The sequence below is a fragment of the Rattus norvegicus genome, chromosome 9 (assembly GCF_021556685.1).
Source record: "Rattus norvegicus strain SHRSP/BbbUtx chromosome 9, alternate assembly SHRSP_T2T, whole genome shotgun sequence".
NCBI classification, from domain to species: Eukaryota; Metazoa; Chordata; class Mammalia; order Rodentia; family Muridae; genus Rattus; species Rattus norvegicus.
The window spans coordinates 19,190,079-19,217,167 of NC_141542.1; the positions used below are offsets into that span (position 1 = coordinate 19,190,079).

The following is a 27,089-nucleotide window of genomic DNA, read 5'->3' on the forward strand; positions in this document are numbered from 1 at the left end:
AATTGGATTCCAAGGTTTTGGATTACAGAAGCCCCTAATTTTGAGATGACAGGCCCAGCAAGGGATCCCACTGCATACAGGTTCCTATTCCCAAGGAAGTTGTTGATGCAGAATCACAGCATGGGGGCAGCAACACAGGATTTCTCCCAGCTTTCTCTCCTGCACCTGTTGCAACTGTAATAAGGCTGTTTGTTTGTTTGTTTGTTGGTTTGTTTGTTTGCTTGCTTTTTACTGGAAATACCTAAAAGCTGGTGAGAGTTAATACATGCCTTTAATACCAGCACCCACAAGGTATTTTTGTTTTTGCTTTTGTTTTTGTTTTATTTCATTTCATTATTTCTGTAATTGTTGTTAGGATTCTTACTGTTTTCTTTGGTAATTCCCTCTAGCTCTTCACTCTGTACCTAGAATGTGAAGCCCATGCTCTGCATGGTCCTGTTATTCATGTTAAGGATTTTATTCTTACCACCAAAACCACAGATGATCACATTATTTACTTTCAAATCAGGAAAACAGGCATAAAGAAGAGAGCTACGTTGTTTGGTCTCAGGTAACTAGCCAATCAGAAGTGTAGGAATGCTTCCCTATGCTTTGGATCAGGTAAGCTTCTGTTATTGAGATGAAAGGACTCTGCTGAAGCCTCCAGTTGAGTCACAGAGAGCCTGGAAAGACTGAAAGAGTGGTTGCACCTTGAAGGTGAAGGCTGGCCCTTCAGTGCCTCTGCAGCCTGAGGCAGAGTTCTGTTGGGAATAAAATAGCACTTGGCCAGAGATCATAGGGGACTGCAATTTGGTTGAGCCCTGAGACCTGGATGAGCAGACACCTCCACAGTCCTGATAAAGGGAAGAAGGGCCACATACATGTGAGGGAACAATGGATCTTTGAACTGCATGTTCTCCACTTCATTTATCTTTGCTGTGTACATAGTATATGTAAATGACAAGGGCATCCTACTTTATCACATCTAATCTCTCTAGATGTTAAAGCATGTGCAAGTGTAAACACAGTAGAGTTAGTTCAGCAATACATTGTGTCCCATTTTGTTAAAGACCTTTATTTTATTTCTATTTATATATTTTTTTCTTTTTCACTTTACGTTCTGCTCATTGACTACTTATACCTAATTACTCTCTCCCACAATCCTTCCCCAATCTTCCTGGCACAGTCTTCTCTGAGTGTATGAGGGCCAACTGTCTCAGTACCTCCCGTCTTTTACGAAAGCCTTTCTTGGAGGCATTGGTGAGGATGCTGGTTTTGAATGCGTTGGACTTGGCTTTCTTCATGCTCCAATTTGCTGGCTTTGAGAGGTTTTTGAAGTACTGTCTAGGAACTTGGTCCTTCCGTCCAGATGGTACACAAGAGGCAATGGTTTTGTTAATATTTTTGAGAGTATATTTCAATCAAACCGCTCCTACTAATATCCTAACAATGACAAAGGTAATGGGAGGCTACACATCTATTCCATTAGTTTTCAGTTCTTCTCAGACCAGCAGTGTAGAAGCCCACAAAGCTGGCAAAGTGAAGTGAGGTCACGAAGGGGTCCTAAGAGCACAGTCCTACTTTCTTAGAGTAACTCCTAGGTATTTACCATATCCATACACCCGTAGCTCCATATGCACTGGACCCCAGGGAAGTGCTCAACATTCATTGCTTTTGTCACTCAGTTTGCCACAAATGTTAGAAATCTGAAAAGTTCAGGAAACTGGAAGGTGTGAATAAGTCCCAGTGACTGGAGTAAGCTCAAACAGTCTGTGACAACAAAGAACTGATTGAGCATCCAAGAGACAAGACGCTCACCAGGACCATAGTTGTATCCCAGTAAGAAAATTTCAATAATAAGGTTTCAGGTAAAAGGACGAATTAGGAGGTCATAGGCCTAAAAGTTTGATCCTCTGGCCTCAGGGTTGCAGCCATTCTGTCACCCTTTCCTGGCCCTCGGTCACAGGATCAGAGTTCTCACCTGGAAGCAGGGTTATCTGGAAGGTGCATAATACATATCCACAGACTCCTCTTTGGGTACAAACTGACGGCAATTTCAAGGCTTATAGTCTCTCTCTCTCTCTCTCTCTCTCTCTCTCTCTCTCTCTCTCTCTCTCTCTCTCTCTCTCTCTCTCTCTCACTATGTGCCTGCACACCCGCTGCATTCTTTTGTGCACTCTGCCTTTTTTATTGCAGTTTTCTTTTCTTAAACGCCCACTGTCATGCACACGTCTGTTCATTACCCTTTCATTCTCACACACACTCTTCACACACACCTCATACATATCTCACACACACCACATGCACTCTCCTGTCATGCACACACACAGTCTTCACACACACCTCATACATCTCTCACACACACCACATGCACTCTCCTGTCACTCACACACACAGTCTTCATACACACCTCATACATATCTCACACACACCACATGCACTCTCCTGTCAAGCACACACACAATTTTCACACACACCTCATACGTATCTCACACACACCACATGCTCTCTCCTTTCACTCACACACACAGTCTTCATACACACCTCATACATGTCTCACACACACCACATGCACTCTCCTGTCACACACACAGACAGTCTTCACACACACCTCACGTTCTCTCCTCACTCATTCTCACATGCTCTCCTCATGCTCTCTCCCTGGCCCTCACATTTGTTCTCAGACTTGCTCTCTCATTCGCTCCCTCATTCACTATCACATTCTCTCTCCACTCATTATTCACATGCTCTTCTCATGCTCTCTCATTCCCCTCACATTTGTTCTTACATTAGCTCTGTCATGTACTCTCTCATTCACTCCCTCATGCTCTCTCTCATTTACTCTTCACATGTTCTGTAGCCTTTCTCTTGCCCCAGACCTTTATTCATGATCCAAAAGCAGGTAGAAAAAAGACATTTTATAATCATTGCCAAATCAAATGCAAAGAATGACTACATCTCACCATGAACTAAGAATTACAACTGTTCCCCAAAGTCAGGCTTCCCCTATACCCAGGCCTGTGGCCAATATAATGATAATTGTCAACTTATCATTATTTAAACTTTAACTCTTTACTTTTATACTTCAGAGACCAAAGCTCTGAGGTCAGCTAATTGCATTTTCCTGTGAAGCTCTAATGATAAATGACATAGGCAAAACTGCCAGGCAGTGGCCAGAAAGAATCAAGGTAACCCTTAGCATGGTAATTCCACTAGCTTTCTGTTCCTTGCACACAATGACTCTCATAAGAGTTCCAGTAGTTTGACTTAGTTTACTAGTATATTATTTTATATATTCTATACGTCCTTATCTAGTAACCAGTCTGAAATATTATGTAAAACTTATATACTAACTTCAATAACTTTTTCCTTTCTTAGGGTCCCAATGTTGGCTCTAATTCATTTTCTCTTATTTTCTTCAAGCTGTCTTTGCAAGTCAAACCTTAATCTGGAACTACAATTGTGCAGTTATTATATTTTTCCAAGATGAGAACACACAGTATGCACCTGGGCCTCTAGGGCTCTGCTGTGCTGTGCCCCTATGCATCAATTTTCAATTGTCTAAGAATCATAACCTCAAGGAGCATCTAGTTTCACAGAATTCACCAGAGCAGAAGGAGAAAGAAGTAGGAAAGTCAGATATAATACAATAATTGTGCACACCAAGGCCAACTGATAGGCAGTCACACACAAATGAAATCTATACAGCCCTTGTCCAGGGATAAGGTTAGGGAAATGGAAACAACCAGTTTTTACAAAGAGCTACAGGGGGCTATTGAGATGTCTCCCTCCCGGACTGCTGCAGGCAGCCTCTTATTTCAGATGGTGGGTCCCGCGGAGAGATGTGTCTCCTGCTTCTCAGGGTTCCAGAAGCCACCCTACTTTACAAGGAGCTGCTGCAGGCTTCTGAGATGTCTCCATCCCAGCCTACTGCTGACAGCCCCTGTCATTGTATGTTGTCCCCAGCATTAGCCAGAGCAATCAGACAACAAGAGGAGGTCAAAGGGATACAGATTGGAAAGGAAGAAGAAAATTATCACTATTGAGAACGATAGGACAGTATAATTGAGACACCCTAAAAGTTACACCAGAGAACTCCTAAGACTTATAAACAACTTTGGCAATGTGGCTGGGTATAAAATTAACTCAAACAAATCAGTAGCCTTCCTCTACACAAAAGATAAAAAAGTTGAGAAAGAAATTAGGGAAATGACACCTTTCATAATAGTCCCAAATAACATAAAAATACCTCAGTGTGACTTTTATCAAACAAGTGAAAGATCTGTGTGAAAAGAACTTCATGTGTATGAAGAAAGAAATTGAAGAAGATCTCAGAAAATGGAAAGATCTCCCATGCTCGTGGGTTGGCAGGATGAAGAGAGTAATAATGGCCATTTTTCCCAAAGTGACCTACAGATTCAATGCAATCCCCATCAAAATTCCAATTCAATTATTTATAGGGTTAGACAGAACAATTTGTAAATTAATTTGGAATAACAAAAAAGCTAAAACTATCCTCAACAATAAAAGGACTTCCCTGGGAATCACCATCCCTGAACTCAAGCAGTTTACAGGGCATTAGTGATAAAAACTGTATGGTGTTGGTACAGAGACAGGAAGATAGACCAGTGGAATAGAACTTCCGACCCAGAAATGAACCAGCACACCTATGGGCACTTGATTTTTGACAAAGGAGACATAACCATCCCGTGAAAAAAGATAGCATTTTCAGCAAATGGTGCTTGTTCAACTGGACGTCAGCATATGGAGGAGTACAAATCATCCCCTTCTTATTGCCCTGGACAAAGCTTAAGTCCAGGTGGATCAAGGACCTCTACATCAAACCAGATACACTCAAACTAATAGAAGCAAAAGTGGGGAAGCATCTTGAACACAAGGACACTGGAAAAAATTTCCTGAACAAAACAGGAATGGCTTATGCTCTACGATCAAGAGTAGACAAATGGGACCTCATAAAGGTACAAATCTACTGTAAGGCAAAGGACACTGTGGTTAGGACGAAACACCAATCAACAGATTGGGAAAAGACCTTTACGAATCCTACAACTGATAGAGGGCTAATATCCAAAATATACAAAGAACTCATGAAGTTGGACTGTAGGGAGACTAATAATCCTATTAAAAATTGAGGTTCAGAGCTGAACAAGAATTCATAGCTGAGGAATAGGGAATGGCTGAGAAGCACCAAAAGAAATGTTCAACATCTTTAGTTATAAGGGAAATGCAAATCAAAACAACCCTGAGATTTCACCTCACACCAGTCTGAATGCCTAAGATCAAACACTCAGTTGACAGAAGATGCTTGTGCAGATGTGAGAAAGAGGAACACTCCTCCATTGTTGGTGAGATTGCAGACTGGTACAACCATTCTGGATATCAGTCTGGAGGTTCTTCAGAAAATTAGACATTGCACTAGCTGAGGACCCAGCTATACCTCTCTTGCACATATACCCAAAAGATGCTCCAACATACAACAAGGCACATGCTCCAGTATGTTCATAGCCGCCTTATTAATAATAGTCATAAAATGAAAAGATCCCAGATGCCCTTCAACAGAGGAATGGATACAGAAAGTGTGGTACATCTACACAATGGAGTACTACAGAGATATCAAAAACAATGACTTCATGAAATTCATAGGCAAACAGAATGAACTAGAAAATATCATCCTGAGTGAGTTAACCCAATGACAAAAACACACACATGGTATGCACTCATTGACAAGTGGATATTAGCCCAAATGCGCAAATTCCCCAAGATTCACAGACCAAATCAAATTCAGGAAGGATGACCAAAGTGTCAATACTTCACTCCTTCCTATAAAGGAAAAGAAGAATCACTATTGAAGGGATAGGGAGGCAAAGTTTACAACAGAGTCTGTAGGAATGGCCATTCAGAGTCTACCCCACATGTGGCCTATACATATACAGCCTTCAAACTAGATAAGGTGGATGAAGCTAAGAAGTGCAGGCTGATAGGAACTGGATATAGATGTCTCCTGAGAGGCACAGCCAGAGCATGTCAAATACAGTGGCGAATGCTAGCAGCAAACCATTGAACTGAGAACTGGACCTCAGTTGGAGGAATTAGAGAAAGATTGAAAGAGCTGAAGGGACTTGCAACCCCATAAGAACAACCATGGCTGCCAAGCAGAGTCCCCAGTGACTAAACCACTACCCAATCACTATACAGGGACTGTGCCATGGCCCCATCTGCATGTGTATCAGAGGATGGTCTTCTTGGGCACAAATGGAATGAGCAGCCCTTGGTCCTGCCTAGGCTGGGACAGTGGATGGATGGTGAAGGGAATACCTTATAGAAGAGGGGGAGGGTGATGGTATTCAGACTTATTTCTGGAAAACAAGGAAGGAATAACATTTGAATTGGAAATGAAAAATATCCAAATAAAATTCAACAACAACAATATGGTGTTTAGAGCTTCAAATAAAAAAAAAAAAACCACAATCAGGAACAGAGAATTGTATGCCTCTGGTTTTCGTCAAATATGCTCAGGGCCCAGATAGGTTCTGGGCCCAGGCTGAACCAAGCAGGTTCCTGCCGCTGACTGCTCCTCTATTCCTGTTTCCAGAGGCAGCATGCAGATTAATATTGGGCCAGAGATGTAGGAAGAGCTGGGTAGAAGTGGCTTTCTGTCCTGTGGTCTCAGGATTATCTGCATTCCTGGGTGTTCAGCAATTTCTGAACTGGGATTTGGGTGCAGGCTTCCTGATTGCTTTAAACTCCCTTATACCATGTTTATATGTCCTGGGAGGTATTACAGAAAAATTAATGTTTGTCCCATTAATTTGTTCAACACTCTCATCCACAGAGTATAATTTAGAGGTAACTATATATTTGACAGCAAGCATACACAGTGGGTAATGTATGCATGATGAAGTTGCAATACACAGAGTTGGAAATACAGTGAACAGTGACTGTATGACTGCCTTTGAATCTCAGTCTGACTGGGAAGTGATTTGATGCCCAGTCCCCATGAGAATGCAGAGATCCATCCCTCCCTGATCCCTGTGGGACTTCAGATGTTGGCACTAGTGATCAATAAAGAAGGTTCTTAAGAGTGAAGTGTTTGAGATTACTCCTTTATTGACCAGAATACATCCAGTTTACTTGATAGTAACCAGATGCAGTTAGTCAATATATACAGTCTATATCCTTATCAAAATAGAAAACAAAATGAACAAAACAACAACAACAGATTAATAACAAATCTTCAAATGAATAGAAGGAAAACCAAAAAACCAAAATAACCAAAACCGAAGCAAACTTTAAATAGAGGAATTGCGCTAAGCATTCTTTTGCTGCTCCTTTTGCAGAATAGACTTACAGCCTGTGGCTTGCCTTGGAGACATAGTAGACAAGCAGTTACTGATGGTAATAATCTTTTCAAGAGGAGTGGAAGTAGGTCTGTTATGTTGGAGTGGGGTATTAAGGAAAAAGCCTACCAATACTGAGTATAAATGATATTACAGACTTTGTTTCATAGTCTTTCCAATGTTGTGAACTGATCTCCATGAAAATCTTCTAGATGACCCATCAGGACAAGTACAAATTTACACGTGCACAGTCTTTCTGGATGACCAGCAGCTCTTGATAATGTGCATCAACACTTCGCTGGGTCCCTCCAAAAGTGCACACTTGTTGGAGAGAGCTGAGGTGAAAGTAAGGCCTATTCAATCCAAAGAAGTTAAACTAAAGGAGGAAAATGCAGTCCACAATTGCTATGGACATTACAGATGAAATGCAATAGTGGTGTATTTGCTGTGCACAATTAGTTCTCCTCCTGTAGCTCTTCTCTCCAAGGGAGATCTTGTCCTGGTCTGTGTCATGTTTGAGTTTCTGCTGGAGAACCTCAGACCTAGCAAAGCAAGGGAATAAAGATTTAGTAAGTGGTTGTCAATTCAGCTCTTCCTCTTACATCAGCTCTATTCAGTTGGACAATCCAGCATGACCTGTCAGCTGAGGTCAGTCCCTACAGCCCCAAGTGTCAGAGAGTACCTGGGCTTGGATTTATATCTCACCTTTTGAAACTGCTAGCATTTGAACTGTGGACTATGCACTGTGCTGGAATTTAGAAAAAAATGAGCATATTTTGTCACTGGTCCAGGTTTATTATATTGAATAATAACATTGTAGCTGGGTCTGAATCTGAGTTCAAGAATGGTATGAGCAACCTAGAATACCATGTGGTTTCCATCTGGAGAATATGCTCAGAATTGTGGTGAAAGTTCTGATTATGTTAGCACTGAAGGAACCTGCGTAGGTTCAATTTGTAACCACTGAATCTGCAAATACACAGAGAAGCCATCTCACTTCAAATCTATGCTCACTGCATAGATCCTGTAATCACTGAGAATGTGCTCACAGCATACACAAGGAACATTAAAGTTTATTGTGATGGAGATACATAACAGCACCCCTGTAAGACTATGGTTATTGTAATGCAATTTGTGAGATGAGAGAAGAGAAAATGTCCTCAGATCTTATGAGAGAGTTAACAGGAAGAATGAAGTACAAAATACAAAGAAATCCTGAGGATTATACATATTGTGTCATGGACAAAATTCACATAAACTGTACCAGAACAATACTCTGGGTAGTTCTTTAGGTGACTGATGGTGAAAACCTTGTCAGTGGTCAGTCATCCAAAAAGGATAGTTATATAGGGAAAGGAAATCCAATAGGCTTCTGCCAGTCTGTGTTCCTACCTGATCTCAAAAATATCAGAATGCTTCTACAATGTTCCTCCCAAGCCACTTTCCTGGTTGATCGGTTCTTTCTGTTTCAGAATGTCCTGCATTCTTTCCTCTAATCCTTCCTTATTCTGGTCATCAAATGAGTGTACTGTCAATGGAAGCATGCATGCATGTGTGCACACACAAACACACACACAGACACACAGACACACTAATACTAACTCGCAAACACACAAGCCATTTGTGTTTATAAAATATAAACATAGTACATTGCAGTGTTGACTTTCCCTTTTAATGCTTAATATAATGATTCCCCAGGATACTCTGGAGGCATAAAAACAAATGTTGAGTGGGTTATGAACATAGTGGCCATAGCCTATAGACAGCTGAGTCAGTGATGTACTGTCCTCCCATAAACCGACATAGAATCAGGGTTCCTTCCCTATCACCAATCTGGCTTAGCAGGTTCCCAAGGCTGTGTAGAGAAGTCTTGTTTCCCAGCAAAGGATCATATGTTGGTGGTGGACTAGACTCCTGTTCTTGATCACTGTTTCAGACTTTCCCAATAGAGTGCAGCTTCTTCTAATAGGAGCTCTCTTTACCATACCCTGAGTGACTTCATGCCCAAAGCTATGCCCCCAGAATCATAGGAAATCTCCATAACCAGGATCCCTATGAACAATGTTTCTACCTCTAATGTGATTGTGTCACAGATATTTGGAGTAAATAAATAAATGCTTACATGGATTATCTCACACTGAGTCATAGTCCATTGAAGGGCTCCAACCTCTCCTACAGGTTCCCTCCTTGGACCACTACAACCCAGATGTGCTCTAGTTGCTCTAGTTGGACACCTATTCTTTTCTCTGGGATCACTGGGTCAACTAAAACTTCTGTTCCACTTAAAGAACATGGCTTCTCACAGGCCTTTCTGATGGTCCACTAACAGACCCGTCTGAATTTCATCATTTCTCCTGACTCCATTGAGGCTGAAATTAAGTGAGAGAAAATGATGTTGGTGACAGCACTTGCAGAATGCTACACAGATAACATAGGGGAGTGCTTTAGATTATCTGCGCACCTAAAGGGTCTCCTGCAACTGCCCTGTTCTTGCACCACAGCATAGCTATGGGGCATTTTCTGGATGACGATACAACTCCAAGCAACTCAAATTCTCAATGAATAAAATCCAAGCCAAACTCCCAGGGGAAGCTGTAGTGTGCCAAGGTAGCTGGAAAGAAATGGTAGCAGGCAATGTGGAAAGCAACCTTGGAGAAGACACAGTGAGTGACACAACATTCCAGTGGGCTTTCACCATTCACAAAGAACAGAGAAGGACCATAAATCAATGGATTTTATAAAGCAGCCCCCCCTTACCTCCATGTACTCCATTCCTTTGATGTGCTCCAAAGGATTTCCATGCAGACCAGTCATTTTTCCCTAATCACTTGAAAATCTAACTTTACAAGTGTGTTGGGTTCTTTTGCTGTACAGAGCTAGGTGGAGATTCCAAGTGATTGTGGTGCTATATTTGATATTCATGGAGGCAAAGTGAACTCTTAGATTCTTTTTCTCATGGAACATGGCAATAGAGACTCACCTGTGCAATTATGCACAGGGAAACACACACGCACACACACATACAAACACACACACACACACACACACACACACACACACACACACACACACACACAAAAGAACCCATACTAGAAACACTTGAAGAATCATCCAGAATTAAACCCACAACATGAGAATAAAAATGCTGAGCCACAGCTGGTACACACACACAGGCACACACACACACACAGTCACATATACACACACTCACTAACACACACTCACGCACACAAACACACACATACTCTATCACACACACATACAGACACACACACAAACAAGCACAAACAGACACACACACACAAACAAGCACAGACACACACACACACACACACACACACACACACACACCCCAAAAATCGCAAGTCGACAGAAAACAATGAAGATCCGATCATACTGGAGGAACAACATAATATAGACTATTCAAAGCAAGTATTTTAAGAGAGAATCACTACTCAGCCATTTTTCCCAAGAGGAACAAAAAGGCCTAGATAGCACTCTTCTTGATGAGAATGGGGGTAGATAACTCTGTTCTTGAAGTCTCAAATCTCTCATGCCAATTGTCAGGTTTTGAGAACACCTTTCCACATCCCTGCTTTTCCAAGCATCTACCGAGTATGAGGTGAAGATATGAACTCTCCAGGAACACTCGAACAAAACAGGCTGATATGCTGCTACTCATTCTCTGTCAGGTACCCATGATTTAGGAAGCATGAAGAGATGGTCTTGATATACAGGGAAAATGGTGGAGAAAGAACAAATCCACCAAAAGATGACAATGACAACCATTTCTTTGGCATTTCCACCAGGCTCTCCTCCTTCTAAACTATTTAGTTCCTGGAATCTCACAGGACCCCTGCAAAGAAAGTGGGCTCTGGGCTTTTGCTTCATCCCTCAAAGCCCTGCTCTAGTCTAAAGAGGGGCTCCCACATAGCACCCTCCACACACATGGCATGTAGTGCTGTGATATGTGATCAACCCATGTCCCTTAATAAACTGCAGATTCTCGAAGAGCAGGAGCATTTGCTTTCCAAACATGCAGTTCCTTGAAGAGGGGCTATCTCCACAGAAAGCCTTGTAAACCATCACATAAATGAACACTTGGATGAGACCTAGGTCAGGACATAGATCCGTCAATAGACAGTTACATTGGTTGTCTAGGTTTATGGTAAGACATGAGGACAGCCTGACCCTGAGTCCTAACCCTACCTGCTGTTGCTTGGCACTGGGGTCACAGATGTTCATTCCGGCCTCTTCACAGAGCCTCTTTGCCTCCACAGAGGATGCTGGCAGTTCAGTCTGCTCCACCAGCAGTTTTCTCTTCTCATTCAGCAAAATCTGTATATTGTTCTTCAATTGAGCTTGTTCACGCAGGAGCTGGGAGTGCCTCACGCTGAACCACAAACAAAAAATGGTAAATCCCAGCCAGCTTCTATTTGCCTGTCACTCTTGCAAGTACAATCATCCCTTCAAGGGTCCTCATCCCCAGAAATCCCCAGACTAGAGCCACACTATACAAGTTAGCACCAATTAGAGGAGGTCAAATCCAGAGGACACATTCCCTGTGAATGAAAGTACTTCTGAAAATCCTGACACTAAGACGGTTTATATAAATCAAGGTAGAATAAATGGTCCATAAGGGAGCTCATATGTCCATAGTATGCTGAAATCATCTGCAAGTAGAGGTCAAAGCCCCTCTGAGGGAGGATAGAAGACCCAATAGCTATACAGTCTTTCCATGTGTTTCTCATGGATCACAGATCTTTAAATCTCCTGTCAGAGTCCTAGAGATTCAGAGTTGATTGATATTCCCATCATGGTGCAAAGGATCCTTAATGGGGAAAATAACAATTGGAGGGTCTTCTACACCCTTCACATGTAGGACAACTGAGTCCAAGAGCTACAAATCTAAGACCCTTGCCAGGAGGCAGGCTTCTTGTTAAGAGTCAGACACCATGGAACCAGAGCCCTGACTTTGGTTCAAAGTCATACAGGACAGAAGCACTCCCAGCCTAGTGCTGGGTTCTCATCTCTGTCAGCGACTCACCGGTAGGAACTGTTCACTTGTATGAGCTCCTTGTACCTCTCCATGGCATCACTTATTGAGTTGGTCATCATTTGCATAGCCATCATTCTCATCTCATGTTCAGATTGAAGGACTGGCAATTCGACCTCCAGCCTGGGTTAGGTCATGGCCAAAGGAACAAATAATGTTTTGAACTCACGATTTCAGAATTAGGAGAAATGTAAATAAAAAATATATAATAAAAAAGTTCAAATTCAAGGAATGGTGGAAGGGAAGAAAGTGGCAAAGTCAAAAACCAGACCAAAACCCAACAGTGAGACTCAATCCACAGAAAATATTTCCTTGTAAATAAGCAAATTTTGTTTTGAAATAAGGACTCCTTAAAAGCCTGGGGAGATATGGTTCTGCAAAGACTCACTATATAGGAGGGGGCAGAGCCTGAGACCTGCCTGTTTGGAATAACAACTGTCAAGAATTTATTCCCACAGTGACCATTTCTAGGTCACAATAAACCATCACTGGAGAGTTAAAAAAATAAAACACTAAAGATCAAAGCAGGTAAAAAAAATTAGGTGAAATCAGACGGTTCTCTTAATTACTTAAACCCAGTATATAGCACATACTTGCTCCTTTGAAGTAGTTGTACTGGTTAAGTTTATTATCCTGGGCACAGGGCAACAGAGTCACGGTACCAACTGGAGGGACCTGACCTTCAAGAGCTGGCCAGGTGAGCATGATGGAATTGACTAGTTCAGGAAGAAGATTCCTCCAGTCTGTGCCACAGCTTTGGGCCGAAGAGAAAGCTGTGATGACATTTCTCTTGTTTTGAAAGCAGGTATACTCAATCCTTGGTTTCTATTGTTACATGAATTCCCAGAGGGCATAACTAAGTTTGACAGGGAAGAGGATTTATAGCACCTCCTCCCCTCGGGAGAGTCCTGGGTGCCACCAAGGTATACAGAAGGAGCAAAGTGCTCTTTTGATCAGTGTGGGCCTCCACATACTCATCACTATCATGACCTGCAAGCTGTTGGTCAAACAAATCCTCAGACCCCATCAAAGGTCCCAGACGTCCTGATCCTGAGTAAAACACCACATATACTTCCACATACATACATACCAACCCATATCCAAACACACTTAGAATGCCAACTACATCCATGGAGGTGCCATAGAATCAGTGTATAATGAACAAATCCAGAGGAAAGAGTGATGACGTGCAGGCATTTCATTCACTCCCACAGTTGCAGCAAGTGTGACAAGGTCCTTCTAGCTGCTGACAGAACCAATGCCTCTCCAACCACCTCAGGCTAAACTACAAAAAAGGTTAACCCTAAACACACACAGCACCTAGCTTATCTCACAAGCAAATGCCTGCCAAATCTCCTTAAATTCCAGGATGAGAGGTGAAACTCTCACATGCTACGAGGAAATCTCGGGTTAGCAGAGAGAGAGCACAGAATGTGAACAGGTTACTGGGCATAATGACTACCTGTGGTCCCAATCATCATAGATATAAAGGTCCAGGATTTGATAAAGTTCATCCCTCTCGAATTGACACTTCTGGATTTCAAATTTGAGTTCCTCCAGTTCCTCTAGAAGCTCCTCTTGCTTACTGATGACATTTTGGGATGATGCCTTCCTACCAAAATCTGTAGAATTCAACCCAAGTGAATTTGCATATTTGATGGCCCACGGGCAGAAAAGATCATTCTGAATCCCAAAAGGAGGTTGAGGAAGGGGAAATAGTAGATACTGGGAGAATCCCTGAAAGAGCAGAAAAGCTTTCTTAAAGGTGGATTTTTAAGCTATGTCCCTCTTCCCAACCTCTAATGCCATACACGTGCCACACTCACTATTACAGGACCCCTCACCCTGAACAGTATAACCTGACTGATACATGAACATCTGGGACGTTGTTATCTCATATCAGATGTGGTGCAGTTAATCCTGGAGTTCATAATGACTTCATAATGCTTAGCACCATCAAGCTCTAATCATCTGTGTTGCAGCCCAAAGTGTCTGAGCACTCAATTCATGACTAGGGGTGCGTCCTTCCTTGTTCTCGCCATCAGAGACTTATGTAACCTACAGTAATCTAGAGGATGAAGTGCTTCAACTCCCAACCATGGATCGTCACATTGTTAATCTCACAGTGCCTCCTCCTGCCATTCATTGACACTCACATTTAAAAAGCTTCAAGAAAAGACACTGAAGGCTTACCACTTTCTGGCTTTCTCTCAAATTAAAGATTAGAAACTCCTGAGTCTTGGTTTGCCTTAGAGAAATCCCAAGGCTCCTGCTTGTAAGGCCTAGTCTTAGAAGGCACATCTCAAACCTACCTCCTTGAGGATGTTCCCCAACTCTGCCCTGGACTCACCAAGCCTTCCCCAGAATGATTTCCTCCTTCCTGTTTCACTAGAGAGGGGGTCAGCTTCCCTCTGACCTAGTGTGGTCTCTCCTTGATCTCCCCTTTCCTTCTGAAATAGCCTGAGCAGCTGGCGAAACATGCCTGTTTGTGAACCCAAAGGGAACTGAAGAAATATCCCAAAGGCAGTTGGTGTCACCACAACACTGGTGACATCACAGAAGATTCTAGGGATCTCTTAGATACAAAAGATTGTCCAGTGAAGGGCTTACTGATGATGTCACTGGAAACTTCTATGGCCTACCTACTAACCAACTCTCTCCAAAGTGATGAATTTCTGTGGAGACCCTTTCCTCCAGTCTCTCATGTGTCACTGGGAATACCATTTGGCAACCTCTGTTTCAAAGCTAGATGTTTCTCTCTGCTTCATTAGAAGTCAACAATGCTTTTGCTGGGTAGAGTTGCTTACAACCCTGAATTGGAGAACAGATTTTTCTTAGCACCCAAATCTCTAGGGGCCAAGGAGGGGGCAGTTTTTTCTTAAAAGTAAATCTACTACCCGAGACAATGCATCTGACATACATTTCAATTCCTAAGCTTTTCCCTTTTTGTGGAGGCCAATATGTTTCTTCAATACCTCTGAATATATAAAACCGAGAAATAGTTGATTAGTGTGCAGTCCTTGACAGCTGACATTATTTCCAATTACATATCCATGTATTTCACAAAATCAATGGTCTATAATCCTAATTTTTTTTGCAATAAAAACTCCTTTTTCTTGGGAACATAGGGACCAACTACAGGGCATATATAAAATAATAAATTTCTTTCCCTTTTATATATTAAGTAGGGCATCCTCCCTTTCTCAAACATAACAAGACAATTAAAGTGGACGTCAGTGAGCAAATGTCAACTTGGAGCTTGTGTTACTATATTGTAACCACATAGCCATCACTTCTCCAATATCATTCCTCCTGAATAGGCAAGTCTAGGCATGAGAATATTGGGGGCTGCACCATGATCCTTTACTGCTACCAAACATAAGAGTCAGGAGGATGGGAAGGGAGTGGAATGGCCTGAGTTCAGGTTGAAGCTCAATTTTAATGGGTCCATAAGTTCAGGAGGGAGTCCATTTGGCATTGTGATAATATAGATTCTGTCTTCTTATCCTTGGTGTTATAATTCCACCTGAATGTGTGCTATAATGCCACCCCACCTCACAGATGTAAGAGTGAAAATCATGTCTGACCTTTCTGGGAAGAACTCTGCCTTTTACTACCATCTAGAGTTATACAACATCACTTTACAAAGCTCAGAAAAGAGGGGTGCAGATGTGCATCCCTTAGAAGTTGAGGATCTTTACTTCTAATTAAGGCACATGTTTTTCCTATGTAATTTTTCCCTTGCTCTTTTACTAATGGTGGCTGACTTCTTTCCTGGCCTGAGGTAAACTGGAGTCCAATCTTTTGGATTACCGAACCTTCTATTTTTGAGATGACAGGCCCACCAAGGGTCCTACTGCAGACAGAAGGTATGAATAAGTCTCATGGGCTGGAGTAAGTTAAAAACGTCTGTGACAACAAAGAACTGATAAAGAAAACAAGAGCCCAGCTGCTCATCAAGATCACAGTTGTATGATACTAAGAAAAGGTGAATAGGGCATCAGGTGAAAAGATAAATTAATTAGGAGGTCATAGGCCTAGAAGGGTTATCCTTTGCTCTCAGTGGAGCTGCCCTTCTTTCTGCCATTCCTAGCCCTCTGCCACAGGACCAGAGACTTACCCAAACAATTGGCTGGCCTTGCTCAAACACCTGGCAGGGCTTCTCCCTGTAGAATAGGAAATGCAGAGTCCATGAGGATTCACCAAGAGGTCTCCTCCACACAGGTTCCTTGTTGTCAAAGGGAAATGTTCCTGCAGAATCCTGCCATGGCAGCAGGAATTTCAACCTGGCTGCTCTTGGTTCAGCTCACTGGGTGCAGGCCTGAGGCCCAGGGGTATCTGGGGAAAGAAGTAGCAGGCACTACCTCACAGCTCTCTCTTTGTTGGATGCAACTGCTAGGACTGTGATAGGACTTTTGTTTCTTTGTGTGTTTATTATAAATACCTACAAAGCTGATTAAAGTTGTAACATGCCTTCATACCCAGAGTGCAGAATGTTTTTAAATCGTTGTTGTTCCTGTTTTAGGTTTGGATTTTGTTTTTTCATCCCCTCAGGAAATTTCCCTGTACTTAGAATGTTAAGCACAGGCTTGGGAGGCATCAATTATTCAAGTTAGCCAAAGCTTTTGTTCTCACCATCACTCCACAGATGATGCCATTAAGTACTTTGAAATAAGAAAACAGTTATAGAGAAGTAAATTAACCTGTAAGCTATCACAGAAGAAACACATCATGATTGTGGAATGGCACCCCAGTATTTTGTATTTCCTAAGTTATTTTTATTTTAAACTTTTTTTCTATTTCTTTTTTTTTTCTTTGTTTTTTTCCTTTTTTTTCCGGAGCTGGGGACCGAACCAAGGGACTTGTGCTCGCTAGGCAATCGCACTACCGCTGAGCTAAATCCCCAACCCCTATTTTAAACTTTTTTATTGGATTTTTTGGGTACATTTCATTTTTTTTAAATCCTTAAAGGTATCTTTTATTCCTCTCCTCCCATTTACACGGTGGAATTTCACCTGTGATTGTTAGTCCAGATAGTTAGGTCAATGGCTTAGATATCACCTTGGCCTAGTTTCCTTGGCATAAGCTGAGTTAGAAGCAGACTCAAAGATTCAGGACTCAACAAATAATGAATTCCACTACATCTGGATCCCTAGACTCACAGCCAGGAAGGGACTGTATTTCCATTCACTATTAAAAAAAAAGATGCAGTTCATTAACATGTAAAAAATTTCTCACGTATATTAAAGTGTTTACCATGATCATACAGTTTTTCAAATACCTGGCATTCATCTTTTTCCAAGTCCTAAAATTTCTTTTTTATTCACATTTTCTTTTTTTGATTATCTATGTATTATTATCATTTTTTAAAATTTTAGTTTTTTTAATAGATATATATTTTTTATTCATACGTTATTCCCTTTCCCAGCTTTTGGTCCATAAGCTGCCCTGCCGTGCCCTCTCCCATATCTATGGTCCCCCAATCCACGCCACTTAGAAACACCTTCCTGGACATTCCCCTGCACTGAGGGTCCCACCTTGTTAAGAACAAGGTCTTCCCCTTCCACAGGTGCCCCAACAAGCCTATTCTCTCCTACATATGCAGTTGGACCCCTGGGTCAGTCCATGAATAGTCTTTTGCTAGTGGTTTATTTGGTTGGCATTGCTGTTCTTATGGGGTTGCAAGTCCTTCAGCTCTTTGAATCCTTCTTTTAATTCCCATAAAGGGCGTCGTGTTCTCAGTTCAGTAGTTTACTGCCAGCACTGACCTCTTTATTTGACATGCTCTGGATGTGTCTCTCAGGGGAGATGTATATCAGGTCCCTTTCAGTAAGCACTTTTTAGCTTCATCAATCTTACCTAGTTTTGGTGGTTGTATATATATGGGCCACTTGTGGGGCAGGCTCTCAATGACTGTTCCTTCAGTCTCTGCTTTAGATTTGGCCTCCATATCCCCTCCTATGGATATTTTTGTTCCCCATTTTAAGAACGAGTGGGAGCATCTGCACTTTGGTCATCCTTCTTCTTGAGCTTCCTGAGATCTGTAGATTGCATCTTGGGTAATTCGAGGTTTTGGTCAATATCTACTTATCAATGAGTGCATATTGTCAATGAGGGGTGCTGAGAATCTGGAAGAGAATGGGGGACAATGACGTGACAAAGGACTCCAAGACAAGAGTCTGATCAAGGCGACAATTTTATTTTTCCCAAGGCTGAATTTGTACCATAAAATGGGTAACAGAGAGGGGGGGAATTAAGAAACATTTACGCAAGCCAAGGACACAATATTCATGTGGTCAGAGAATCGGCTGATGTTGACAGGTTGTCAGAAAGGTCACAGGTTTGTAATATCTATTAGACAGCAGGATGTTGTTTTTCAGAAAGGTTACAGGTCATGACATTGGGTATCTTAACGTCACACGTTATCATATGATTATTCATCTTGACCACCACATTTGTATTAGTCTTCTGCAGCTGGCTGGGGATTTTCCATCAACCCCGTCATACTTAATGCTAACCATAATAATAACATCAATAATGGAGGGCTTCAAGGCCATTGCTCCCAACAGCATACCAAGTGTGTTTTTCTGTGATTGGATTACCTCACTGTGTATGATATTTTCTAGTTCTTTCCATTTGCCTATGAATTGAACGTAGTCATTATTTTTGATAGCTGAGTGGTGCTTCATTGTGTAGATGTACCACATTTTTCGAATCCATTCCTCTGTTGAAGGGCATCTGGGTTCATTCCAGCTTCTGGCTATTATGAATAAGGCTGCTATGAACTTAGTGGAGCATGTACGTTGTTGTATGTTCGAGCATCTTTTGGGTACATGCCCAGGACAGGTATAGCTGTGTGCTCAGGTAGTGCAATGTCCAATTTTCTGAGGAACCTTCAGACTGATTTCCAGAGTGCTTGTACCAGTTTGCAATCCCAGCAACAATGGACGAGTGTTCCTCTTTCTCCACGTCCTCCCCAGCCTCTGTTGTCACCTGAGTTTTTGATCTTAGCCATCCTGACTGGTGTGAGGTGGATTCTTAGGGTTGTTTTGATTTGCATTTCCGTGATGACTAAGGATGTTGAGCATTTCTTTAGGTGCTTTTCAGCTATTTGATATTCCTCAGCTGAGAATGTTTTCTTTAGCTCCGTACCCCATTTATTAACAGGGTTGTTTGGCTCTCTGTAATCTAACTTCTTATGTTTTGTGTATACTTTGGATATTAGCCCTCCTTCAGATGCAGGATTGGTAAAGATTCTTTCCCAATCTGTTGGTTGCCTTTTTGTCTGAATGACACTGTCCTTTGCCTTACACAAGCTTTTCAGTTTTATGAGGTTCCCCCATTTGTCGATTCTTGATCTTAAAGCATAAGCCATTGGTATTTTGTTTAGGAAATTTTCCTTAGTGCTCATGTCTTCGAGACTCTTCCCTACTTTTTTTCTATTAATTTTAGTGTATCTGGTTTGATGTGGAGGCCCTTGATCCACTTGGACTTAGGCTTTGTACAGGGTAATAAGAATGGGTCAACTTGCATGCTTCTCTACCTGTTGACCTCCAGTTGAACTATTTGTTAAAACTGCTATCTTTCTTCCATTGGATGCTTTAACTCCTTTGTCAAAGATCAAATGACCATAGGGGTGTGTGTTCATTTCTGTGTCAATTAGGTTCCACTGATCTGCCTGTCTGCATGCCAATACCATACAAACTATTGCTTTGTAATACTGCTTGAGATCAGAGATGGTGATTCCCCCAGAAGTTCTTTTATTGCTGAGTATAGTTTTTGCTATCCTGGGTTTCATGTTATACCAAATGACGGCAAATTGCACTTTATAAAGAATTGAGTAGGAATACTGATGGTGATGGCATTGAATCTGTAGATTGCTTTTTGCAAAATGGCCATTTTTTACCATATTCATCCTGCCAATCTATGAGCATGGGAGATCTTTCAATCTTCTGAGATCTTCTTCAATTTCTTCAGAGATTTGAAGTTCTTGGCATACAGATTTTTTACTTGCTTGGTTCAAGTAACAGCAAGTTATTTTATATTATTTGGGACTGTTGTGAAGGGTGTCATTTCCTTAATTTCTTTCTCAGCCTGTTTACCCTTTGAGTAGAGGAAGGCTACTGAATTGTTTGAGTTAATTTTATACTCGGCCAGTTTGCTGAAGTTGTTGATCAGGTTAAGTAGTTCTCTGGTGGAATTTTGGTGTTGCTTAAGTAGACTATCATATCATCTTCAAATATTACTATTTTGACTTCATCCCTTCTAATTTTTATCCCTTTGACCTACTTTCATTGTTTGATTGCTATGGCTAGGACCTTAAGTACCATATTGAAAATGTAGGGAAAGGGTGGGCAGCCTTGTTTAGTCCCTGATTTTAGTGGGATTCCTTCAATTTTCTCAGTTTAGTTTGATGTTAGCTACTGGTTTGATGTATTTTGCATTTTCCTATATTTAGATATGGGCCTTGAATTCCTGATATTTCCAGGACTTTATTAATGAAAGGGTATTGAATTTTGTTAAATGATTTCTCAGCATGTAATGAAGTGATCATGTGTTTTTTTTTCCTTTGAGTTTGTTTATATGGTGAATTTCGTTGACGGATTTCTGTATATTAAACCATCCCTGCATCCTTGCCATGAATCCTACTTGATCATGATGGATGATTGTTTGGATGTGTTCTTGGATTCAGTTTGCAAGAATTTTATTGAGCATTTTTGCATCAATATTCATAAATCAAATAGGTCTGAATTACTCTATCTTTGTGTGGTTTAGGTATAAGAGTAATTGTGCCTTCAGAGAAGGAATTTGGTAGTGCTCTCTCTGTTTCTATAACTGGTAAGCCTAAAACCCCCTGTTCCTGAAACTAACAGAACTTACAGAAAATACATACTTTCTTATCATTCCTCCTCCCCGATGGTCAGTGATTTATTGAGCACCTACTACGATCCTAGCACTGTGCATCTAAGGGTGTAATGGTGAATAAAAAACTTTAAGAAAAAGCTTCATTAAGGAATAAAGAAAAATGAAACATAATTTTGAAACTCAGAGTTAAATATAAGCAATACCACCATTTCTTTAACTGGTGATTTCTGAAAAACTCATCATTTTTTCCATGGGCTCCTACAGTAATGACACTAAGCCTTGATTTTGTAAGACACAAATAGGCAACTCACACTTCATTCTTGGCTCTCAAAACTGTCAAAGGGAACAACACTGTTGCTGTCCATTGTGCTTCCCTATCAATCCTGCTATGGATGGTAATACATTCCAGTCTTTTTAATGTGTAAACAGGCCACCACTTGAGGGGAAAGGTTATTACAATTACCCAAACCGGTATATTCTCTAAAATTTTCACATAGCATTTTACTGATATCACAATGCAAATTCACCACAGATATTTAACCAATGAAAACAGAAATATTGAATAGCTCTGCAAATAGGATCAATGATTATATACACTTGAAAAGAACTATCATGGAAACAAATGATGTTATAGGAGAAAAGATACATCATTAAAAGGTACAGAAGCAGCAAAAAAGACACTACATTTCTTGGTTTAAAAGTTAGGTGATACACTTGATCTTTAAAGACAGGCAATGTATTTGATCTTAAAGCCCTTAAACTGTGCCCTGTCCACATAGAAACTGCAGTAGATGGCAATATTTTGTAAGATTTATTTATTTATATGTGAGACAATGCATCTTTCTTCAGACACACCAGAAGAGGGCATCGGTACTCCTTACAGATGGTTGTGAGCCAACATGTGGTTGCTGGCATTTGAACTCAGGAACTCTGGAAGAACACTTGGTGCTCTTACCCACTGAACCATCTCTCTAGCCCTCACAATGGCCTCTTACACAGCATCACTTGGTCTATTTCACTAGATGGCTCCAGGGTGATAACAGAGAAACTTTCACAGTTCCTGAGCACTTCTGAGTTCAAACACCACCAGTGCCCACTCTGTGCTGTTGGCACATTCTGACCTTCTGCTAAGGGTTGTCAGCCACAAAAGGGACGGGTTAGCCCCAGACAGCATTCACTGCCCAATCCTAAAAACCCCCTCGATTCTGAAAAAGCCACATTCCATGCTGGCTCCGTATTTGAGGAAGCCAAATGGTTGATCTGGCTCAAGGCTCTACTTTTCTTAGCTCATCAACTTTCTTTTTCCTGTTCTTGTCACAAATATTTTTTTATGCTGCAACTACACTGCAATGTGTGAAGGAAACCACCATAAACTCTGGGTGTCACCTCTTGAAATTTAAAATTCACAAAACAATTCATGGCTTTCTAATCAGCACCATGGAAAATAAACAAAAACAAGCAAAACCATTCCAAAGGAACTTGCTGATCTGGAGGTCTGCTCATAGCAGGCAGGAAAGAATTAAATCATGGAGAACTGTAATCTCTCAGAGCTTTGGAGGCTAAAAAAGAGGAAATCTCTGTTTATGTTCCCTTTCTCCGAGTAATTGAAGGAGGGTATTTTACATCCTCAAAATACAATCTCTTGCAAGGGGCAACCAGTTACAAAGTAGATCAGAAGAAATCTATTAAATAATACATTCATTGCCTGAGGTTTTTAGAAAATATTTTCCCACGATCCCCATCCTTTAACATACAATTGAAACTGAAAGAGCGTACCCCTAAACGGGGAGCCGCCTCTCTCGCTCCAATCGCGGGGTGGGGTGCCCCCAGAAATCACGAGTAGCCATTCTTGATGTAACAGCAAGAGGTAGCTTTTGTTAACGAGATCTCGGTTCTTAGCGGGATCCTGGGTCGACACGTATCTCACACAGGAGACAGAGGAATCGACCCCGAGCTTCCAAACTCGGGGGTTTATATAGGGGCATTCGCGCGGTTACACATGATTGGTCAATTCAAAAGGTGCACGGTTACTTTCGGCTCGAAATGACATCAGCAAGGAGTATGTGTTATCTAGCAGCTCGGCAGGCAGGTAGGGTGGCTCATCTCACTCAGGGGGGTGAAGGAAGGGGAGGGGGTGGCTACGGATGGTCAATGTCCTTGGGGCTGATAGCTGGTTTGGCAAGTCCTGTCTCTGGCTCTCCCTCAGGCACGTCCGACCCTGCACATCCGGACTCTGACAATGAGCAACCTTTATGAAACTCTAGTTCTGCACATTCGGGCTCTGACAATGAGTAACCTTTATGAAACTCTAGTTCTACAAAACATTACAGGGAGTGTGCCACCAGGATAAGCTGCCTCTGAAAAGCCTGTCCTGCCCTGGCAGGTACAGGTCATTTAATTCTAAGTCAATCTGGAGAGAGGTGACAGCCCCAAAATGCTCTGGGGATGTCAGAGCACAGCTCTCATGCACACTCCAGATGACCTCTCCATTCTTTCCCAATGCCATGGGCTTTCCAATTCCTGCTTCAGCTCTCCATACATCCCTGAACCCTCCCTTCCCCTACCCAATGGGCTCACTTTGCATTGCCTCCTTCTGCCACTGCTTTTCCAGGACAGGGGGATGGGGGGGGGGACGGGGGGGGCAGAACGAGCCTAAGGAGGGAAGCGGGTCTCCTACCTACCTTGTGTCTGCTGCTCTGGTGGTGCAGCCGGCCCTGCTTGCTGCTTGCTGTCCCTGGGGACCAGACCGGAGGTCGGGCTAGGGGTCCGCACGAGCACCACGCCTCGAGGTCCCCCGGCAGGGCTTGCCTGGGCTTCCTTCCTGGACACTGCAAGGCTTCAGTCTCCGTTGGAAACCCCGCCGCTGTCATAGCCCGCCCTCCCGTGGCCGAGGTGACCCCCAACGCCTTTACCGCCCCCTTCCCTGGCCGCTTCTTCTGCTTTTTCTTTTCTTTTTTTCTTTTCTCTTTTTGTTCGCGTTGTGGCGCCTGCGAAGAGCTCGCCTCCAGCAAGGAGGACATCGTGCAGGCAGAATCACCTCTGGGCCCTGCCGGGGTCGGAGAGGGAGAGAGAGGAGTCAGCTTGGGCGGCGGCGCCCCGGCTGCCGGCACCTGCGGAAGGAAAACTCGCCCAGGCACAGGCGCTGCTGCCGGCGCCAAATATAACGCGCCCGCCCCGCCCCCTCAGGCCTCGCGCTCACCCACGAGCTCCGTGTGCCCTGAGGCCGGGCTCGGGCGCGGTCGAGCGGCGGGGTGGGAAGGACACGTGTGCCCACTCCGCGGTGCAGGCAACACCGGGAGGCAGGACACCGGGAGGCGTGTGGTGTGGGGCTCCGGGCTCCGCCCAGGCCCGTCAGTCCCCCCTCAGGGCTCTGCGGTGGCCCAGGGCGGCTTCTGCGGGCCCTGGGACCACCGTGACCTACCCGAGGCCATTGCCTCCGGAGCTTCTCGCTGCCCCAGGCTCCTGGCTTGGACATTGTGATTGTGGTTGCCACTCTCCTAGGCTGGCTCAGCAGGGCGCAAGCCACCACCACCTTTCCTCACCTGAAGGCATCCTGATGGGGCTTCAGAGCCCAGGTCCAGCAGGCGAGCCTCAGGGCACAGGGCCATGGTCTTGGCTCTGCACCTTGTTGCCAGCCCCTCACACATATGGCAGCATCACACATATGGCTCCTTCTACCAACCGCCACCAATTACCATTTGGACATTCCATCACAGTGTTCTCAAGAAGAAAGATTGTAAACAAACACAAAAAGAATGAAATTTAAAATCTTTTTTATCAGGCTGGAGAGATGGCTTGGTGATTAAGAGCGCTGCTTCTCCATTGCTCCCAAGTACAATTCCCAGCAACCACATGGTGACCTACAACTATCTGTAGTGGGATCCAATGCCCTCTTCTGTCTGAAGCTCTCTTCAGACATGCAGGCACACTGGCAAACAGAGTGCTCATGTACATAAATAAATAAATCTTTAAAAATAAAGCCTTCTAATCAGTTAATGTATCTACATCTAGAAGCTAGAAAAGGGTCACAGCAATATTAAAAATAATTCAGAAATGGTAAAGGGATGTACGAGAGTCACAAAATTCACTGGGCAAGATGGTGTATGCCTGGAATCCCAACACTCACATGGCTGAGGTAGGTGGATTGCCTTGAGTTCAAGGCTAGACTAAAGTGTGAGACCTTGTATTAGAAAACAGAACAATTTGGGAGGGGATGGAGAGAGAGACAGAGAGACAGAGAGACAGAGAGAGACAGAGAGGAAGAAAGAGACAGAGAGCCAGAGGCAGAGAGAGACGGAGACAGAAAGAGAGAGAGAGAGAGAGAGAGAGAGAGAGAGAGAGAGCTCGAGGTCCTTTCTTGCACTGATGACAAGCTACTGAAGAATGTGAATGTCTCCTACCAAACACTGAGATAATGCGAATGACAGAATGGGTTTCTTATTAAGATATAATAAAATGTAGATGGAAAAGTAAAGGAATATACATTTATAGTAAATAAAAGAGAAATCCTTAATTTGGAAAGCCTAAATTAAGAAGACTGTATAAGTTTAAGTCATAGGGGAAGGGATGAGACGATGTGGGGGAGAGAATAATCAGAATAAATTATATATGTGTATGAAAATGTTAACTAACAGCAACCAATGAAAAGAGAAAAGCAGGTTTATTTTATGATGAAATTGAGTTCCCATATGACACTATATAACATTTTGTAAATGGATTATATGAATTATCTGCAATAAAAAATCAATTGTTATTAAAGATATGATTATGTTCATATTAATTTCAAGTGTTTTAAATTCTTTTTATTTATTTGCTTATTTATTTATTGATTTTTTTTTTGGTTCTTTTTTTCAGAGCTGGGGACTGAACCCAGGGCTTTGCGCTTCCTAGGCAAGCGCTCTACCACTGAGCTAAATCCCCAACCCCCTATTGATTGATTTTTTAAGATACGGTTTTCCTATGTAGACCAAGTTGACCTCAAAAAGAGATCCACCTGCCTATGCCTCCAGAGAGTTAGGATCAAAAGTGTATATACACACACGTGAAATTTACATTCTTAAAATGATAAAAAATTACAGCTATCAACTTGGTACAATTATTGAACAGTGATCAAGTGAATAGAAATATCAGAAACACATTTAAGGCATTAGGTTACTGTTCTTAAAAGGAGCTTTAGCAGCATATATAATTATAATTCAAATCATCCAGGAGACACATTGTGAAAAAAAAACATGAAATTGGGTAAAGATGATTTAAATTTTTTAATCTATTAAAATTTTAAAGTGCATTCGATATGAAAACTGTAAGTGATACTTCACATTTTTGCTTATATACCATCTTCACTTTTATGTGCATTCTGCAAATATTGTCCATGTTTATTCAGGCTCTTAATATTTCCCCATGACTGATAACATTCACAGAAATCATATTGAGTAAACTGTATATGTTGACGTATAATAGAATTGTATTCTAAACAGTATAGCATAGAAATATGTATACATAACTTCCCATATGTGTGTATATACATATGTAAATGGCTCAAGAAAATGAATATCACTTTATCATTGTGGTATTATTTTCCTCAAAATCCTGAGAACATTGAAATGGCATCAAATACTGACCAGATTGGCAAAAAAAAAAAAAACAAAACAAAAAAAAAAAAAACAAACAAAAAAAAAACCAAAAAACTCCACAAAGTAAAAATCTTATAAAGAATCTAACGATACTAGCAAAAGAGGCAAAAATATTAAAGACTCAATGAAATATAAAGCCCAGATGAAATACTGTGTAATATTTTCTCAACTCTAGGATAATGTATTTTTTTACAACTATCA

The 27,089-nt window shown here is 42.0% G+C and overlaps 3 protein-coding genes across 5 annotated transcripts in view; all 3 read right to left on the minus strand.

Moving 5' to 3' along the window:
* LOC148003405 (uncharacterized) overlaps positions 1–1,283 on the minus strand; it is a 36,971-nt gene extending 35,688 nt beyond the window's left edge. The window contains exon 1 of the mRNA XM_087569133.1: positions 1,203–1,283. Coding sequence (XP_087425259.1) covers positions 1,203–1,283 — 81 coding nt within the window. The remainder of the gene's footprint in view (positions 1–1,202) is intronic.
* Positions 1,089–24,352, minus strand: LOC148003406 (uncharacterized). 2 transcript variants are annotated; one of them, XM_087568643.1, is made up of 5 exons: positions 23,937–24,352; positions 16,511–16,556; positions 12,382–12,513; positions 11,544–11,727; positions 1,089–7,876 (listed from the first exon to the last, which is right to left on the minus strand). In XM_087568643.1, the coding sequence occupies exons 1-2, from the start codon at positions 24,273–24,275 to the stop codon at positions 16,533–16,535; spliced, it is 363 nt and encodes a 120-aa protein (XP_087424769.1). In that variant the 5' UTR covers positions 24,276–24,352; the 3' UTR covers positions 1,089–7,876; positions 11,544–11,727; positions 12,382–12,513; positions 16,511–16,532. The 2 variants fall into 2 exon arrangements, with proteins under 2 accessions (XP_087424769.1, XP_087424767.1); XM_087568641.1 differs by having other exon boundaries at positions 7,083–7,876; positions 16,511–16,728.
* LOC148003407 (disks large homolog 5-like) lies at positions 7,085–16,550 on the minus strand. Of its 2 annotated transcripts, none has more exons than XM_087568645.1 (4): positions 16,511–16,550; positions 12,382–12,513; positions 11,544–11,727; positions 7,085–7,876 (listed from the first exon to the last, which is right to left on the minus strand). In XM_087568645.1, the coding sequence occupies exons 2-4, from the start codon at positions 12,471–12,473 to the stop codon at positions 7,871–7,873; spliced, it is 282 nt and encodes a 93-aa protein (XP_087424771.1). In that variant the 5' UTR covers positions 12,474–12,513; positions 16,511–16,550; the 3' UTR covers positions 7,085–7,870. The 2 variants fall into 2 exon arrangements, with proteins under 2 accessions (XP_087424771.1, XP_087424770.1); XM_087568644.1 differs by lacking the exon at positions 16,511–16,550 and adding an exon at positions 13,853–14,121.
* Positions 24,353–27,089: the final 2,737 nt, after the last annotated feature.